The following is a 15,121-nucleotide window of genomic DNA, read 5'->3' as shown; positions in this document are numbered from 1 at the left end:
TATTACAACAATCTGTAACCCATTAATAACCCCCTCCCAGCTTCCTCCTCCCCCTGCCACTTCACCTTTAATAGTCCCTTGAAATATGGGTTAACTGCTTGTGCCAAACAATCTGTTCCACTTTATATTTAACTGTGACACTCAGAGTACATTTCCCAGACTTAAAAAAGAGCTCTGTGTAAGCTTGAAAGCTTGTCTCTCTCACCAATAGAAGTTGGTCCAATAAAAGATATTACCTCACCCACCTTGTCTCCCTAACATTTTTAAAGGTAGATTTAATTGGGATCATGGGGGTCTACCAATACGTTGGACAATAGAGCTATAATTCAGAGGTATGTTGATAAATTGGAGAACTGGGCTATAGACGACAAAATTAAATTCAACAAAGAGAAATGTAAGGTGCTACATTTAGGGAAGAAAAATCAAGTGCACAAATACAGAGTGGGGGATAACTGGCTTGGCAGCAGCACTGCTGAGAAGAATCTGGGAGTTTTGGTGGATCACAACCTCAACATGAGTCAGCAGTGCGATACTGTTGGGGGAAAAAAGAGAAAATGCAATTTTAGGTTGCATTAACAGAGGCATAGCATGCAAGTCATGAACGGTGATAGTACTACTGTACTCGGTGCTGGTTAGGTCTCAGCTGGAGTGCTGTGTCCAGTTTTGGTCACCAATGTATAGAAAGGATGTAGAGAAACTGTAAAGGATCCATAGGTGAGCAACAAAGATGATCCAAGGGATGGAATGCAAGCCATGTGAGCAAAAGCTAAAGGAACTGGGTATGTTTAATTTGGAAAAGAGGAGATTCAGAAGCGATGTGATAGTGGTCTTCAAATACTTGAAAGTTTACCATTAAAAAAGATGGGGAAAAGTTGTTCTCTCTTCCACAGAGGGCAGGACAAGAGACAGTGGGTTCAAACTACAGCATAGCAGATTTAGATTAAATTTCAGGAAAAATGTCCTAACTGTAAGAACTGTAGGACAATGGAACAGACTGCCTAGGGAGGTTGTGGAAGCTCCTTCACTGGAGGTTTTCAAAGGGATTCTGGATAGGGATAGTCACCTGTCTTGGATGGTTTAGACCCAACAAATCCTGCATCTTGGCAGAGGGTTAGACTAGATCACCCTTACGCTCCCTTCTAACCCTATGATTCTATGGTCCAAGCACAAGTGTGACTGTAGATTCATTTGTTTGGGCACTTGTTTTCTGCAGGGCTTGGGATCCGTCTCCCCACAAATCAGGGAAGAGCAGTGGGAGTAGCAACAAGAGATTTTTCCCTGGTCACTTTCTTGAGGGCCATGTCTCCTTTTCTTCCTCACCAGTATGAAGAAGAGGAGGCATTGTGCTTTTTTTCTGACCTGCCCCCTTGGGAGTTGTGGTCAGGGGTTTGCAGACAGTTGTCAGGGGTCCAGCGAGCATCCATGGAAGCAGCAATTAGTACAGACCCCACATGTCTGCCTCTCCCTTCCTGTTGTTGAGGCTCCTCTGTGACAGTGCTCAGCAGTGACAATGGGATTTAACACCCCATAAAGATATATGAGGCAGCCTGCACATCTTGGAAGCTGTGTCAGGCTGTCTGCAGCCTCAGGCAGACATCTGTGCATTAGTTGTCCTTTGATGTTTACAAGCTTTTCACCATAACTACAAGGGCTAGAAAGAAACTTCCTTTATTTTTTTGTCAAATGAAAACGGAATTTTTGAACTCATCACATGACTTCGGGTATTGGGCCTATCCCCTTGTCTTAATCTGACCCTGTAGAATACACCTTTGAGAAAACACACCCAAGATGTATTTTCCCAATGTTGATGAGCTCTTAGTTGGTAGTGGGTGTCTTTGCCAGGTAGCTCTCAGCTTTTATTGGTAAAGGTCAATCCTATTTCTTTTAAGACAATGCAAAATAAACTCACTCAAATGGGGAGAGAGAGAAGAATACCAAAGACAAAAAAATGCAGCTTCTCTCTTTTGATATTTGCAGTTCAGCTACTGGAAAATCATACACACAGCGGTAGTGCAAATTCCAGCTGACTTTGTGGCTCTTGTTTTTCTGTAACTAGTCCGTGGAAGACAAATATTTTATTTTACTATGATTGGGCTGCTCAGGACCACTTTGAACAAGGTGAAGCCTCTCTTGGTTAGCTAAACCAGGCTCTAAATAAGCAGATGGCAAAAAGAGAAAGATATGAAAGAAGCAGGAGGAATAAGGTGGGGATGGAAAATACTACACAAAAAAGGTGCAGTAGGAACGTTAGATTCACATCTCTGCAGTTGCTCAGCGCAGCCATGGAAAAAGTAATGACAGGTTTCAGAGTAGCAGCCGTATTTAGTCTGTATCCGCAAAAAGAAAAGGAGTACTTGTGGCACCTTAGAGACTAACCAATTTGAGCATAAGCTTTCGTGAGCTACAGCTCGTGCATCCGATGAAGTGAACTGTAGCTCACGAAAGCTCATGCTCAAATAAATTTGTTAGTCTCTAAGGTGCCACAAGTACTCCTTTTCTTTTTGCAGAAAAAGTAATGTTGCCTAGTTCCCTCCTCTTGTTTAGTCTGGTCACAGCACCTTGGAGGTCTAGGGAAAAGAATGCCAAATTGTGTGGTGGTAAATCCCTGCATTCCAACATTGGGGGATGGTGGTGGCTATGATGGAAGGGCTGGTGCTGGTTGGGTTTGACATGGATATGCAAAGCTTAGGGTCACGTTCTAGAAAGTTTTCAAGTTCCCCTTAAGGAGAAGAAAATATCCCAAAGTTGTTCCATCTAAATGATGTAAAGGTCAAAGGATGCGTCTGCATGTAAGCCATCAAAAACTTGTCTTGATTCATCAAGTTTAGTCTGTTTCTAAAACAATCACGTAAGCTCCCCAGAAGCCTTGAAAATGCCAGATCAACAGTTTTTTCATTTCAAACACCATGGTTTACATCATCTCTTTGACTGCAACCTCTGCTTTTTTCAGCAACTATTTTACAGTAGTTAATTACTGATATAAAATATCTTTGAAAAAATCAAAGAGGGTGGTGATTATCATGAAACGTAGCCATATAGGTACCAATTGAAACTTCAACCAGTTGTTGAAACTTGTGTGGCACAGGTTATTAATATCTTATCGTTAAAAAAGTGACAATTTTCTGATTGGAAGGACTGTTTATAGCAGGAGAAACAAGGATTGAAAAGTCTAAAAATAATTGATCTTTTCAAAAATATACTGAGAGTATCCTCTTTTTTCAAATAGTGCTTTGGCTATGTGGTGTGTGATTTACCGTAGCTAAATTACATAATTTGAAACCCTTAAAACTAATCTGAGAACATGTCTTTACCCTGTGTTTTTTTCCTGCACTTGAGAACACATCATTTTAAAAATGCTCTCTTTCATTTCTCCTTGATCTTCAGATTGCGGATAGTATAAAGCCCTTGCGCCCTTATGAGCGCTTTGACACTCTGAGACAGTTTCTGGAGTACGATGGACACGTTTTACGTTTTTACTGTATGTGGGATGATACAGAATCCATGTTTGGGGACCCACGAGAACTTATTCTGCACTATTTTTTGGCTGATGATACTATTGAAATAAAAGAAGTGATACCAGTAAACTCGGGCCGGGATGCTGTTCCACTTTTCCTCAATAGGAAGAAGCTACCAAAGGTGAAGAATAAAAAATGCAGCATACTTTTAAGTTTTTTTGCCAACTAAAAGCGTAAATGCATTATTTTCAAATTCCTGTATTAGGAGTATAATGTTAATTACAGTATATTATCAAAATGACTGAGTATGACCACAACTACGAGATTTTTTTTCTTGCCCATGTATTTGATCACACAATAGGTACAAAAATTATAAAAAATAATTAGGCTTGGGAATGCTGTACTTAAATCAAGAAGAGAGAAAATTCAGATGGGCGAACTAATAGGTTTGTATTCTACAATTTCCTTTTCCTTATAATTTTATACTAATGGAGAAGTTTAAGTTTAATAGTTTAATACCCCAGCACACCCGTGTAAATCAGTGTAAGTCCATTGAAATCCGTGGAGTTACACCATCATAAAAATGATGTGCATTCAGAATTGGGCCATGATTTTTTCCTAAGTCCTTAGAAAAAGTCCAGTTTCAAGATTCAGCAATGTAAATTGTTGCTAGCAGCTACAGTATCATTGCTTTAACTTGAATTCTTAGAGTCGGGTCTAATCCAAAGCCAAATTGAAGTCAATGGGAGTCATTCCACTGACTTCAATCGATATTAGATCAGGCCCTTAGAGGGGGTCTACTAATTAGTTTAGTCCTCCATAACTTACTTACCATTTTAGAATTTAAACACAATGAGCATGAATCACCTTTGTGTCATTCCATTCTTATACTGGTGATAGACTTGCATCACTGTAGGTCTGGAGTAATTCAGTGTTGAATTATTTCCCCCCTCCTTTGCTTTTAATATTTGTTATAATATTTAATTCTGTAAGCCATAGGTGTTTATAGGCCAATTTTAAAAAAACAACCGATCCCTGCCTTGAAGAGCCAACAGTCTGGGACCCTGGTCTTGCAGTGAGTGCTGACTTAGCAGACCCTATACCCATGCACTGCTCATTGAAGGATTGGGATTCAAGTGTCTACTTCTGAAGTCAATGGAAGTTAGAGAAAGGGCAGCAAAAGATTACCCAAAATGGGGATGGTATACAGGAGGGACTGGGGTTACATTAAAAAATAATAAAATCTGTTTTAGTTATGTGCACATCTAGTTGATTCTTCATTTAAAAATGTTTTTTGGTTTGTTTTTTTTTTTGGTTATAACTAGAATAAATTACTAGTATAAATTAAAAACCTACTATAGGAACATTTATTATAACATTCATCACAATAGAATAGGCTGATTAGCTCTTTTCTATATTTGTGCAGCACCCAGCATAATGGGGCCCCAATCCCGTTTGCAGCTTTTACATGCTACAATAATATAATAATAACTACCAGCAATAATAATAATCCTCAGAGCAGAATTTTATAGGTATACAATACTTTAGTTGTGCTAACCTTTGCTTTCCAGTTACTTCGGAGAAAGAGACTGTACCCTTAGGTGCACAATAGGACTCTGAATGTATAGTTTGAACAGCAGAGTGGCTTTGGCGGTCAGTAATATAAGCACGCCTCATTATGCTCACTAAAAATGTTCACACAAAAACAGTCATATAAAAATTGTCTCATACAACCACTGGTTTTGTTTGGTAACTGAAGTCTCTGTTTTTTGCTTTATTAGATGCAGTTCTTAAGCATCTGTTCTCTTTCCTTGCAGTATGCTCCAGCAGGGCTGTATCAGCCTGGTGCAATCACAGATCGCACAGTTCTCAATGTGTTTGGAGGCTTAGTAGGAAACAAAGGCCGTTACATTCTGGACAATCGTAAGGTCAGATATTTTTGAATACCTCAGGCCATCTAACATAATTACAGTTGTTTTATCGTTTCTAAAATCCTGCTTATCTAAAACAAAGAAGGTTATTTGTAAGAATGGTGGTGTCACTGTAGAACTGCTTAAATGAGCAGTGTTGAAATTTAATATGCAGTGTTTGTGAAAATGTTTAGAAAAAGCTTTAGCTTGGAATGGGAGTAAAAACATCTAAAATGTGAAATATGGAGGGTTTTTTTTGTTAAAGATCAAATATTTATGTAAAATTCCAACAGTTTGGTTTTTTTAGAAAGTTCCATTTTATTCTGAGATTCATAGAGGTGCTTCTTAAATCTTTTTTTTTTCTTTTCTTAGACAGGAACTGTGCATCAGGAATTTTACAAAGACTCTGACCTGACAATAGGGGCAGTGATCAATGTTTGGGGAAGGAGGGTAAAACTCTGTGACTGTGATGAATTTACTAAAGAATATTATACGACAAAGTATGGAATCAGTAAGTAGTTATATTTATCCTTTTCTGTGCCCGCTTTTAAACTTTGAATTTAAAAGAATCTATTAATAGCAACCCTTTTATTTTTTTTTAATTAGAAACCGGGAGCTATAACCTGCTTTAAGTAGCTAACAGCAAAATAGTAGTTTTGCAGGGGTCCCAGTGGAGTTGTTATAGAGTCAAGGCCAGAAAGGACCACCCGTCTGACCTCCTGCACATCACAGACCACTAAACACCACCCAACCACATCCAGACCAAGCCCAACAACCAGCATTAGACCAAAGTGTTACAGTCTTCAGGAAACTGAACTATTGTGTGCCAAAGTCAGTGAACAGGACTGAGGTGCACCGATGCAATGGCAGGGAATTGATTTAGTAAGATATACGCAGATGATCCTAGCAAGTGACCTGTGATCCATTCTGCAGAAGAAGGCAAAAAATGCCCAATGTCTGTGCCCATTTGACTTGTGGGAATGTTGCTTCCCATCCTTGGATATGGTGGTCAGTTAGACCCTGAGCATATGAGTGAGACCCACCAGAAGCCCCTGAAGTGTGAGATTTTAGGAACATAAGGCATGAACTGTAAGAGATGTCCAGAGGTGCCTAGCCCAGTCCTCTCTCAGTGCAGGAAACCCTGTCATACAATCCTACTTCATAAATTATCTTAAACCTAATTAGGTTGTTTGCCCCCACAATTCCTGTTGGGAGGCTGTTCCAGATTCTCACCCTTCTGATGGTTAGAAACCTTCTTCAAATTTCCCGCCTAAATTTATTCATGGTCAATTTATACCCATTTATTCTTGTGCCAACATTGCCCCATAGCTTAAATAGCTCTTTGCTCTCCCTGTATTTAGAGAGAGCAATGATATCCCCTCCCAGCCTTTGTTTTGCTAATCTAAAAAAACCAAGCTCTTTTAGCCTCCCCTTGTAAGGTAGGGTCTCCATTTCCCTCATCATCCTAGTAACCCTTTTCTACACCTGTGCCAGTTTGAATTCATCTTTCTTGAATATGGGTTATCTTGTGTGATCTATTTAAAGCCAACCCAGATTTGCATGTTATGCCCTTGACTGTGTTTATTTCAAAACCAGAACAATAAAATGATCCTACATAAAGGCTATTGATTCTTCCACTTCCCTGTTCTGATATCCGTACCTTCAGTCAAAGTATGTAAAAGAATGTACATCTGAACATGTGTGTACACTGATTTCATATTCTTCCCCATCACACTGCATTTTGTAAAGATGTCAGATGATCTATTTTCTGAAAATGGTAGCTGAGTTTAGATGTTTGTCTCCCTTGAGATGATTCAGTGCATCCTCACAACAATTGTGTTTTCCTGCACAATGATGCTGGCAAATCTACATTTAATGCTCTCTACTATACAGAATCTGTGCAGTCTGGAACATCACAGCAGCTATCCCATAAAGCCTCAAGAATTGCAAACTGGAACACTGAATTTTGGAAAACAATCAGGGTTTGTCTCCAAGATGGGAAAACATTCTGGGAGTATGGGATTTAGTTTAGCAATCCCAGAATTCCCCATTCAGAATCAGAGCTGTTTTTAGTATGGGTGTCTCCTTGGAAGAGCAGTTTATCCTACCATCAATTTAGTTATCCAGTGAATAGATACTAACATGTATCTGGACTGCTCAAAAGTGGTGAGAAAAGTGGTGCTACAACCCTTTCCTGACATGTGAAACCAGATATCAGGGTAGACTTGTTTGTGACCCAGACTCATGACCAGATGGAACACAGAGTTTGGACCAAAGTCCAATTAACTCCTTGGTGGAATGAGGTACTGTAGTGCTGTAGAATGACAGCAGCAAATGACTGAAAAACATCAGAAGGAGGAAGGCCACCTTTTTATTTCTCATAAATAGTGGAGCTTGGCCCACTATTACAGTAGAAGCCTTTATTGAAGCTAACTACACATATTGAATACTGCTGCTTGCCTCACTTGTTGGCATTAGAAAAAAAAAACAGTTGGAACAATACTGGTGCAAATATGCCAGACATTAAACAAGACCCTATCAGAACATGTTGTTAAAATGAAGAATGTCCATACCGTGATTGCTGGAATGGTGAATGGGGCTTCTGTAATTGGGGTGGTGTGGTAAATGAAACACACACAACTATTATCTGCCCACCAAGTAATACAGCTAAATATTACGGCTGCAAAGGTTGTTTCTCTAGCGTAATAGTGGCTGGTTGACTGCTGGTACTAGTTTATGGATATTAACTTCAGCTAGTTGGGCAAGTTTATGAGAGGGCAGAATGGCACACTGTTTCCCATGCAAATATCAGAAAAATAAATAGTGTGTATTAGGGTGGTAGGATCTATGATTCTATGTAGAAATGCAGGCATCTCAATATGACCCACTTTGTTAGCAGGGGTTAGAACCTTGCATAAAGCTGCTAAGTTTTGCTGACTTACCGTGACGTGTTAACCCCCTGGATACCTTATCAGGATATAAAAAGGAGTGACCTTTTAGTCAGAGGGGACTAAGGGTAGAGACAAGGAGGTCCTGTGGGTAATTCTTGGAACAGGTAGGGTTGGGGGAGAAAACTCAAGGTTGGGGTTTATGTTTTGTTGTTTGTGAGTTACCAATAAATTCAAACCCCAGGAAAAGGGTATGTTTGTCCTCCATGGAGCTTGTGCAGACTTTATTTGGAGCGGGCAGAAATACCTCTGTGGGCTTGATCATGCAATGTGCGCAGCACTCTGTTCCTGATCCAGAAAAGCATTTAAGCACATGCTTAGTTTTAACTTGTCTTCAGTAGGACTGTGCCCTTGGCAAAGGTTAAGCACTTGCTTAAGTGTTTTGTTAAATTGGGACCAGAGTGCTCAGCACCTTCCAGGACCAAGCTCACTGGTGCTGTTGTGACTTCGAGTTACCCATCTTACCTCTTGCTGTTCTTTGTTCAAGCATTTATTTGACTACATGGCTTCAGCAGGAGTTGTATGCTAATAGAATTGCCTTTTAGGAGGACAAGGAGATTTCTCTTGAAGTGCAGTTGTTATGATAATCAATATGTTTCCAATGTTTCTGCCTGTTTTGCTCTGCATAATATTTGTGAAAGCAAAGGGAAAGTTTTCAAAGGACAGCAGCTTTGTAAACGATAGCTCATGCCCTTCAGCGGGAAGCCTGACATTATTATGGATGAATGCAGCACTGGTCTGAATGCAAGAGAAAGACACCTTAATGTCGGATATAGTCTGCCTAAATTTTGCTAATGCAGCTGCATAGAAAGAGAAGGATGATCTGAATGCAGCAATGGCCACATATGCATTATAGACAATGAATGCCCAAATGAAATGGGAAACATACTCTTGAGTGTGTCTCTGAGGAGAACTATATTTATGCTTTTTACTTACTGTCTCATCATAGCACAGAAGTAGAGTAAGAAGTGTCCTTTCATAAATAATATTTAATTAATAAATAATAGAAAAGTATGTGGAGGGGGAAGAGGGCCTCCTATTATTCTTGTGAGCCAAAATTAAATAGTGTCACATTTTTGGTTGCACTGCCAACCATGTGACAAATAGGTGCTCTTGTAATATTCCTTTTGGAAGGCAGGAGAAAAGGAGGCATTGCCTCTTTGTTTTACTTGGTAGGTGAACTGTGAAGCAGGATCTCATGTCACTAAAATAAAGTTGGAAACTAGGGGAGGCCTCTTCTATACCTGTTGGTTGTTGGCAAATGCATGAACCTAGCATTATGTCCAGTACTAGTCATCTGTGTTTAGTCCAAGGGAATTGCAAGTACCCCTTCACTGGTACTTTTAAAACTCCATTGAAATTGGAAGCAAAAGATGAAATCTCAAATTTGAAAGCTGATTTCTTGCCAGCATAATGCTTTTGCTATGCCACCGAACTGGTCCTTATCACCAGTTTTGCTACTGAGAAGACTACATAATATTCAAGTTGTTTTTATTCTTAAGGGGGACTGGATGGCTCTGGGGATTAATAATGGGATATAAAGTTTTTTGCCTTAATGTTGCTGGTTCAGATCTTGTTTCGTGATTGAAAGTGGTTAGAATGTAGTGACTGGTATGTTATGTGAAATGAATTTGAGGGTGTCAGTGGGTAGGTGTTCTGGTCACCAAAACCAGCACCACAGTTAGGTTCCTTGAATTGCTCTGGAGACTGAACTGCTCTCTCACGCATAGAGTATGTCTTCACTACACAGATAACGCAGGCTTTTACTTGGGTTTTAGCCCGAGTTCCCTAATATCTAGATAGAAAATCCTCTGACTCAGATCTGAGAGTGCTTTAAGCCCAGGCTATCTTACATTGCTCAGCTGGAGGCATGGGTTAGAGCCCATTTTCACTTCGGCTAGAACCCACCCACTTGGCAGTGAAGATGTAGACAAAATCACTGATGTTCTGGTAGTCCTCCGATGCCCTTCCCACAGTCCCTCCAGACAGACAAGTTCTCCCTCAACTGACTGGGAATGACTCCTACAGCAAAGGAGTATGGGATATACCTCCCTCCCATCCCTCCAGATACGCATGGCCGAAGGCAGAAACAGTGATGACACATTAAGTAGGGTAGGACTGTGCAGTGGGGGCACTCACACTTGGGCACCTAACCCAGGTGCTCAGACCCAGATGTCAATCATCCAGATTAACTGTGGAGTGAAGACATACCCATCGAGATGATCCTTCAGTTTCAAGATTGAACTGCATTGATGCAGCAGGGTGGAGAAGACTGCCAGTGCCTATGGTGTACCTGTCCTGTCCATGAATAGGATTTCATTACCCAGGCTTTCAATACCACAGTAAATTCACATTAAAGTGTTACAAGGAATGGTACAAGGTCATCATAGTAGGGGACGACCAATGAGGAGATGGATAGATGTTGTGCAGCAGATCACTGGAAGATCAACTGCTGTGTGTGCAAAGTTAGCTATGGATTGAGAAGGATTCTGAAAATATTGCTATGCTATCAAGAGTAGTCAGACTTGAATAAATGGACTTTACTTACTTTATTTTCTGTATTGGTCCCTAATGATTTGCAAGATTTCTTTTGTGAAGAACATATAAGAACATCGGGTTACTCTGCAGATTATTACAGCAAGCGACATATTTACAAATGTTCAAAAATACTTCTGCTAAACTGTTTTGTTACAGACTTTCAGGACTTTAATAGAGATAAAATATGAATTCAGGGATAACAAATCATTAAATTCTTAGGAATTGGTTCTGAGGGCCAAAGTTAAAGACCATACAGGAATATTACATAATTACACAGAGCCCAATCTAGACTGGCTTTATGTAACGGGACCTGGGAAGACAAAAAATGGACACCTAAATACAACAGCAATTGAATACTATAGTATTTTGTTGATATTGTGACTTATTAGTGCTATATTAAGCATGGTTGATTACAGGTATGACCGACACATTAAAACATGTGTACAATTGCTGAGTACCAAGAGAGTAAAACTAAATTGAGTAATTATCTTGTCTACTAGACATACACTAGGTGGCACTCTTGGAGTGCAAGAAAGATCTTAATCAGTGTTCCATTTGTTATGTAGGTCCCACAAATTAAAGCTACTGTAATTGAGAATAATAAACATTATAAATCTGATAGTTCTTTTTCAACTAGAGAATACATGTGTGATCACCTGTAATTCAACATATAAACTCACATAGGGGTTTTTCCCCCTCTCAATATGCAGAGACTTATGTACACAGTGTTTTGTTTTTTAACTAGAGTCGGACATGTAACTCCTCACACACTACACTGAAATTTTCTAGAGGGTCAATATTGCCAGAAATAATGTTTTTAGAAAATAATATTTTGTCATGTGTTTACTTATATGATTCTACTCTGTTACAGTGATGGCTTTTGGTGTAAAATTTGAAAATTTCCTAGCAGGAGACTTCTTTTTATGTATTGATTTAGGATTTGAGCCCCCCCCTCCCCCCGACTAGTTGCGCTATATCTATATCTGTATATATAAAGGGCATGTGTAACTTCTGAGGGAAATACATTGGCAGCTTTGTTTTTATAGAAACTCCTCTTGACTGGTTCAAGAGGAGGTGTTAGATTTTCCATTAAGAACTTATTTTCAACAGGATATGTTGCAATAGAAGTAACTGCTGAAGGAAGCATGGAGAAGGTGCTTCTTGTGTTTAGGACTTATACTTAGGAGAAATTCTGACATCTGAATTCTTGCTCTACTTTTCAACAACAAACTTGTGTTAGATAAATCTGAATTTAAAAGAGTAGGTTGCTATGATCTTCGTTTATTAGCATGTTCTAAATCACCGGCTCTCAAACTCCATTGCGCTGCAACCCCATTCTGACAACAAAAAGTACTACATGACCCCAGAAGTGGGGACCACAGCCTGAGCCCACCAAAGCCCGAGCCCTGCTACCCTGGGCAGGGGGCCTGTAACCTGATCTCCATCGCCCAGGACTGAAGCCCAAACATGAGCCCCACCACCCAGGGTGGAAGCCCTCTGGCTTTGACTTTGGCCCCAGCAAGTCTAACACCAGCCCTGGTGCTCCCATTAGAATGGGGTTGTGACCTACTTTGGGGCCCCGACATAGTTTGAGAACCCCTATTTTAAATAGATATGTAGACTGAAAAAGCACTTCAGGAAAAGTTTGAATTGGCCCAAATTTCACCCTTTTCCTCTACATGTGCCAAAACCAAACCTACAGTACAACAATGTTGGGGATGTTTCAGATAAAAAATTCATTCTTCATTCAATCAGTTTTTCTTCCTATAGAACTGTGTGTAAATTTCACCATTTTCACTGGATACTTTTGTTTTGGTAATGAAAAGGGAAAAAATAGTGAATTAAATCTCTCCCACTCCAGGTAGAAGAGACAAGGCTTGGGAAGAAAAAAAAAACCCATTCTTGTTTGTGGCCATTGTTGTACACTGCCTTTCTGAGGCCCTCAGTTCTTTCATGGACCATGGATGCTGTGACATCCTTCTGGCTGGTGATTTGCCTAGTGCGTTGTCCTTTTGTTTTCCAACATCTATCAGTGTTGCTTCAATGTTAATAAACTTTATTTTCAGGGAAAATAATAATCAAAACTGTATCTGTTTAGGTTCTTATGTCGGCTGTAAGCCTCAATAGCTGTTGCAAGTCGTAATACTGGGAAACACAGGTTCAGGGGAGCAACTATGGCACGCTAGAGCAGCAGCTGATACTGGGGCAGCAGGATCTTTGCTAGATATAGGGATCAGGGTGGACCTTATAACAGCTTGTTGAGCTGACAGGCATATGTGAAGAGAGGACAGATTGGTTATTGGTCATGTTCATGTGGAGAAAGGGATCATAGTTGTGGAATAATGCTGATGAGTGAGTCTGGAGCTAAGGCAATATATAAGAGTAGGGTAGGGGAAGGACTATAAAAGTAAAGCTTCAGAAAGTTTGGATGTATTTGGGATAGGACTGAATTTATTGGCAACTTGCCAAGACTGACATAAACCTTTGAGTTCTTCCAATACAAACATAGAAATTGACAAAAAACAGAGAAAAATATCACAAGTAAGGAATTTAAATTGTGGAATGATCCCAAGGGGTAAGAGTTGAAAAGTGGTTTTAAAAATTTGGTTCTTCTGTTTAGGAATAATATTTCCCTTCCTATTGACTGATTTCTGCCAAACATTACTGGGCATGGATGAAATCCTGGCCCCATCAAAATTATGATTGCAGTTTTGCCACTGATTTCAATAAGGCCTGCATTTCACCCTATAAATAGTGAAGCAAGCATGATTTAAAGAGAGAGGTTCTGCTCTGTTACTCGGATATATTAATAGACATCTATACTGAAAATGCAATATCTTTAATAAAATAGCATTATCTGAAGAAAAAATCTTGCTATCTTATTTTCTTACAGAGGATTTTACTCCAGTTCCATTCAAGGCTCCACCTCCTCCAAAAATAGAAAGGAAGTTTCCACCATACACTGGATTTGGCTCTGAAGAGGATTCTCTAGGCTCCTGCATGAGCCTTCTTCCCCAACCTCCCCAGAAAGATTTCAAGAAATTCTTGGAGAAAGACAGGTATTTTAGTGAAAGATAATCCCAGTTGTGGCAAAATGGCCCATGTTAGTATGGTGGGTCCTGCGCTTTTCTTGGCAGGGGGCTAAGATGCCACCTCTTGCCCCTGCTCTTGGGCCACTGAGGTCCCCAACAGTGGCCCGGGAAGGTGGTATAGGACGGAAGCAGGGGAGGGGTCTGGGTTTGCTCCTCACTCTGAGCCCCAGCCCCTCTCAACTCCTGTGGGTTCTTACCCTCCTCCCCCTTGGGTGAGGAACCTTCGGTCCTTAGATGTTGGGGGAGGAAGTCTCCCTCCCCTGCGGGGGCGGGTCTCCCTTACTTCAGTTCTCTGTTTTTTCAAATCTTACAATACACCTCCAAGTTCCAGTCCTCTCTCCTTCTCCTCCTCCCCTGACTGCCTGAAGCAGGGGGTTTTATTAGATTCCCGACAGGGCTTAATTGACTACAGGTGCTCCAATTAACCTGTAGCAACCCTTCCTAGTCTACAGGGAACCACGCCTTAATTAGCCTAGGGTTTATATATTTCCCCTCTACCACTGCTTCCTGGCCCACCTGTATCACATAGTCAATATTTTTAATTCCTAGTTGCAGGGGAGAGTGGTGTTAAGTGAAATCTCAAGGTTACCTGACGTAAGTTTCCAGGTGTATTAGGACTTGGTTAGCAACATTGCATTCGGCATTTCTGTGAACTAGGCAAATACGGTCTTCTATGAAGTTAGGGTCTAATCTGATTCCCATTAAAATAAATACAAAGACTCCTTTGACTTCATCTGGCATTGGATCAGGCTCTGAGGGTATGTCTACACTTGGAGTTAGGGTGTGATTCCCATCTCGAGTAGACATATTTGCACTAGCTCTCATTGAGCTATCATACTAAAAAAAAGTTATGTAGCTGTGGTAGCACATGCAGTGGTGAGAGGTGGTTGGGGCTAGCTGCCCCAACTATGAGCCAACCAGGCCCCGTGGATACATACTCAGGGTGGCTAGCCCGGACTGCTGCTGCCACTCCCGGTGTCACCGTTGTTCCACTACTATTTGTAGCATGCTAGCTGGGTGAGAGTGTGAGTATATCTACTTGAGCTGGCAGTCACCTCCCCCAGCTCCAAGTGTAGACAACTAAAAAGAATTTCAGAAGATCCACAAATATGATATAACCCCCGTTTGTTTCTCTTGAGATTTCCTGAGAGTTCTTTTCTTTGTTGACTGGTTTTCAT

The 15,121-nt window shown here is 40.5% G+C and overlaps 1 protein-coding gene across 4 annotated transcripts in view; it reads left to right on the top strand.

Annotated features, from left to right (window-relative positions):
* EFHC2 (EF-hand domain containing 2) overlaps positions 1-15,121 on the top strand; it is an 89,053-nt gene that overhangs the window by 36,167 nt on the left and 37,765 nt on the right. For 3 of the 4 annotated variants that reach the window (XM_048864865.2, XM_075132338.1, XM_048864881.2), the window contains 5 exons: positions 3,385-3,636; positions 5,273-5,383; positions 5,738-5,876; positions 12,713-12,850; positions 13,745-13,910. In XM_048864865.2, coding sequence (XP_048720822.1) covers positions 3,385-3,636; positions 5,273-5,383; positions 5,738-5,876; positions 12,713-12,850; positions 13,745-13,910 — 806 coding nt within the window. The remainder of the gene's footprint in view (positions 1-3,384; positions 3,637-5,272; positions 5,384-5,737; positions 5,877-12,712; positions 12,851-13,744; positions 13,911-15,121) is intronic. The other variant, XM_048864874.2, reaches the window with a different exon arrangement.

Source organism: Caretta caretta, chromosome 1 (assembly GCF_965140235.1).
Source record: "Caretta caretta isolate rCarCar2 chromosome 1, rCarCar1.hap1, whole genome shotgun sequence".
Taxonomy (NCBI): Eukaryota; Metazoa; Chordata; order Testudines; family Cheloniidae; genus Caretta; species Caretta caretta.
The sequence above is the reverse complement of the archived record's forward strand: the minus strand, read 5'-3'. Positions and strand labels throughout refer to the sequence as shown.